General features: G+C 52.5%; 1 protein-coding gene across 1 annotated transcript; it reads right to left on the reverse strand.

Moving 5' to 3' along the window:
- Window positions 1-1,089: 1,089 nt before the first annotated feature.
- On the reverse strand, window positions 1,090-2,188 carry N7446_010662 (exonuclease/endonuclease/phosphatase family protein; the record flags this gene model as incomplete). Its single annotated transcript, XM_058519405.1, has 2 exons — window positions 1,090-1,110; window positions 1,160-2,188. 2 exons carry the CDS (start codon window positions 2,186-2,188, stop codon window positions 1,090-1,092), a joined length of 1,050 nt encoding a protein of 349 aa, XP_058368243.1.
- Between the last annotated feature and the right edge of the window lie 1,670 nt (window positions 2,189-3,858).

The raw sequence follows: 3,858 nt of genomic DNA on the forward strand, positions 1-3,858 counted from the left end.
TCCCTTGGACGCTGCCCTCGCGATATGTTCCCTGTATTTGAGTCTCGTGTCCATTATGACGCCAAGAACCTTGACATGGTCTCTTGGTTCAACGGTCTCTCCCTTGATAGTGAATGGCTCCGAGTCCAACTTGTGCGCCTTGGGGGCGAAGTGTATGATGGCAGTTTTCTCTGCTTCAAAAGTCGCTCCATTTCTTCTTTCCCAGTCGAGTGCTTCATTGACGATTGTTTCAATACCGTGCCGGTTGCTCTGCGCAGTCGGTCCGGTCACCCACGCGGTAAAGTCATCCACGAAGGCAATCGCGCCTCCCTGGCCGTCGAGCTGTCGCTGTACGAGATCTGCGTTGAAGAAGAGGAACAGGATCGGGGACAGGGGAGAACCCTGAGGCAGTCCAGCCTGTGGGAGGCTTTGGGCCTCAGATGCTTGCCCATTGATTTGGATGGTCGCCGTGGGCTCCGAGCAGAACTCTTCGACCCACCGAAGCAGGACCTCCGGTATACCTCGCGCTTTCATCCTCTGGAGCAATCGCTCCTTACAGACCCCATTGTAGGCTCCTTTGACATCGAAGCTGATCAGGCTCAAGACCCGTCGGCCACGCCATGCCGCGTAGATTTGCTCTTGCAAAAGTAAGAGAGCTTGCTCCGCTGACCGCTGCTTACGAGCCCCAAAGTGGCTGGTCGGAAGTAGGCCGTAAGTTTCCACTGCGTGTGAGATTCTTTCTGCGATGACTGATTCCAGCACCTTGCCCAGTGTCGCGAGGAGTGAAATCGGCCTCCAGGCCTCGCAATCGTATAGTTCTCTTTGTTCGGTTTTTTGAGCGGTATGATCTTCGCATGTCTCCACTGCTTGGGCAATGTGCCTTCATCCAGCGACGCTTGGAACAGCTCCAGGACCCCGTGTTTGACCACGGGCCACGTCATCTTCCACACTATCGCTGGTAGGCCATCTTCACCTGGTGCTTTCCAAGACTTTTCGCCAACAGCTGCCGTTCGACCTCTTCCATAGTGATGGCAGACATCTCCACGGGCGCTCTCTGCGGCCTGGTCCCTTCATCGTCAATTCTGTCCGGCAGTGGCGGGAAGAATTTGGTCAGCAGTTCCTCCGCTTGCTCTTTGTGATCGGCGGTCATAGTTCCATCCGCCCTGAGGAGCTGTGGGACCTTCCCGAATGCTGCATCATCTCCCGACTTTAGGTATTTCGCGGCTTCCCATATATTCTCGTTGTCGGCCAGAAACTCATTCCAGTGCTTCTTCTTTTGTTTCCGTATTGCATCGTGGTATTGTTTCGCTGCACTCGCGGCCATGTTCTCCAGATGCGGCACCTTTCGCCCTGCCCGTCGCTCCGAGCGGGCGTGGTTTCTCCAATATGTGTATATCTGGCGGAGTTGTGTTAGGTCGGCCGTCCACCATCGCTTTGCGTGTGGCGACGGTTTGGCCCTCGGCGTCAAAGCATGCACCGCCTCCGACACCACAGACATGAGTCGGTCGGTTTTCTGCTGCACCGTGCCTTCCGACGGGGTGGCGACGAGCGCCGTCGCAATCCGGGCATTGATTTCCTTCCATGGCGCATTTTTCAGCAAAAGTCGCTCTGGATGTTGTGGAGCCGGCCACGGGGCGTCAAAAACGGTGTCAATGGCGCAGTGGTCCGAGCCGTGCTCTGTCCCATGTATCGCACATTTGACCATAGATTGTGTCAAGTTTTCTGAGGCCAGGACGAGGTCGATCGTGGACTCGCAGTCCCCATTCTGTCCTCCGCCGTGCCATGTCTTGGTGCCTCGTTTGAGTAGGCTGCTAAGAGAAAATTCGTTCATGAGGTCGATGATTGGATCCGCCTCTCCCTGTCTTGTCAAAGACACTTCGTCTCCTCCCCAGAGCTGATCGTGGCGGTTAAAGTCTCCCACGATCATGATCTCCACCACCGTTCCCGCGTCTTGCCGTACCTTACTGATTGCTTTTCTGAGGCGATCACATGCGTCGTCCAACGCTACGGCATCTCCGCCCTCTACGTAGACCGATGCCATAAATATCAGGCGCTCCGGGAGGCGGATGACCGCTGCGGTCAGGTCCGGCGACTCGATCGGCACTTGCTCCGCTTCCACATCCTTATTTACCCACAGCATGCTTCGGATTGCCCATCGGCCCTCCCTCCAAGCGGAGGGAACCATCTTGGTCCATTTGTGATGTGCCATCGGGGTTGTCACGAGCCGCCCTTGGATTCTCCTCGCTTGGGGTTCCTGAATCGCGAGTGCCACTGCGTCCCGTGTCTCTTCATCGTTCATCAAACTGTCATGCACTGCTCCCTGTTTCCTCACATTCAGTTGATTTCGAAAACAGATTCCCCTGTAGGGACACACGCTGTGTTTCTCGGCCCGTACCCGAAACTACGCTAACCCTTTTTTGGTTACTGCAGGGAGAACCCCTGCTTGGCTGTATCGCGTTTTATGGCGTATTTGACTGGAAGACGCGCGCGTTGCACGCATCGGCCCTGAAACGAAAGTCAGGAGGAATAGGCATTGGAAGCGAAAAGCAGCGTTGAAGCGTTTTGAATGAAGTGGAAATGCGAATGAATTCTACGAGCCAATGAAAAGAAGCCTTCCGAATGACTAATACCCGCAACGCGAGATGGAGTAAGTTTCGAATCCTTGGCCGGATTCTTATTTCGACTGTGCAAGTATATCGGCGTACAGTATGAAGTCTTTCTTGGTCTTTGTGAACGTCTCTCTGGCGTAGGGGTGCTTGCTTGTGGTGATCTCTCGGGTTCGTCCAAAGTGTCAGCCCACGTAATCTGAGTGCCTTCCTCGTCTTCGTCAACAAGAGTATTCGCTGTCATGGGATTTGCAAGCTGCGGATTATGAGATTCCGACGTAGATTTGGACGGTGTTGTTGGCCCAGCCCTTTGGGACCAGCGGTCAACGCGTTTTCTTTTTCCGGACGCAGAAGAAGGGGTTGGGGGAAGACTACTTGTTGCTGTTAGCAGGAAATGGATGTCATCTGTTACAACAGCTAACTGACGATTCTCTTTGGTGAGGCCAAATATGCGACCCGTCACAAACACAGAGGCGTTGGCATAGAGCGGTGGGAAGTTTGCCCAACGCTGCCCGTTCTTAAAGAAAGCGGTTATGGGAAACGTATGAGGCGTACGAGTTGATGGGTTGTAAACAGTTGTTTGAAGACGATAGTGAAGTAAATTTCGTCCGTCGTTCAATTGTCCTCTGCGTTCAAGAACGACGCCGAGAAAAGTCACTATGGGCTGGGCAGCACCGGGACAGTGCATAAAGTATGAATCCGTATCCTCTTGATCCCCCGGATGGCTGCATGGTATTAGCAAAGTACTTTGGTCGATATGGTATAGATGTACCGACCGGTCCAAATTATGAGCATGGAGTACAATGTGGAATCCGCCATCTTCAGATAAGGTAGTGAAAAAAACCCCAGACGAATAAATAAAAGTATTGGGTTGGTAAATAACAGAGTGATTGCCCTCATTGAAGAATCTAATGAAAGTGGGGATGTCATTTGATTCAACATCGTCTGATTCAATATCTTTGAACGGTATATTAAGCGAAACACGTAACTGCATCGAGAGCCCTTTACCCGGACGCGTTGGATCTGGTTCAACATGTTCGACGAAATCGCGCACGTGTAATATAGCGGGAAAGGATTTATTTGATGGCATGTTGAAAAAAAAAATTTAGCCACTCGACAGCAAGCAGGGGTGGTGAAACAACAAATGCTATAAAATACAACTAGAAAGGCACGTAGAAGGGAACGCGGGGTATTAATTCACTTCGTTGATCTGAAAGGGCGTGTCAGGGAGGTAGTCTACTTCGTGCACGCTCACGGCACGCAGGGTACATTC

The sequence above is a fragment of the Penicillium canescens genome, assembly GCF_028828765.1.
Source record: "Penicillium canescens strain IBT 15451 chromosome Unknown utg000007l_segment0_segment0, whole genome shotgun sequence".
Classification (NCBI taxonomy): Eukaryota; Fungi; Ascomycota; class Eurotiomycetes; order Eurotiales; family Aspergillaceae; genus Penicillium; species Penicillium canescens.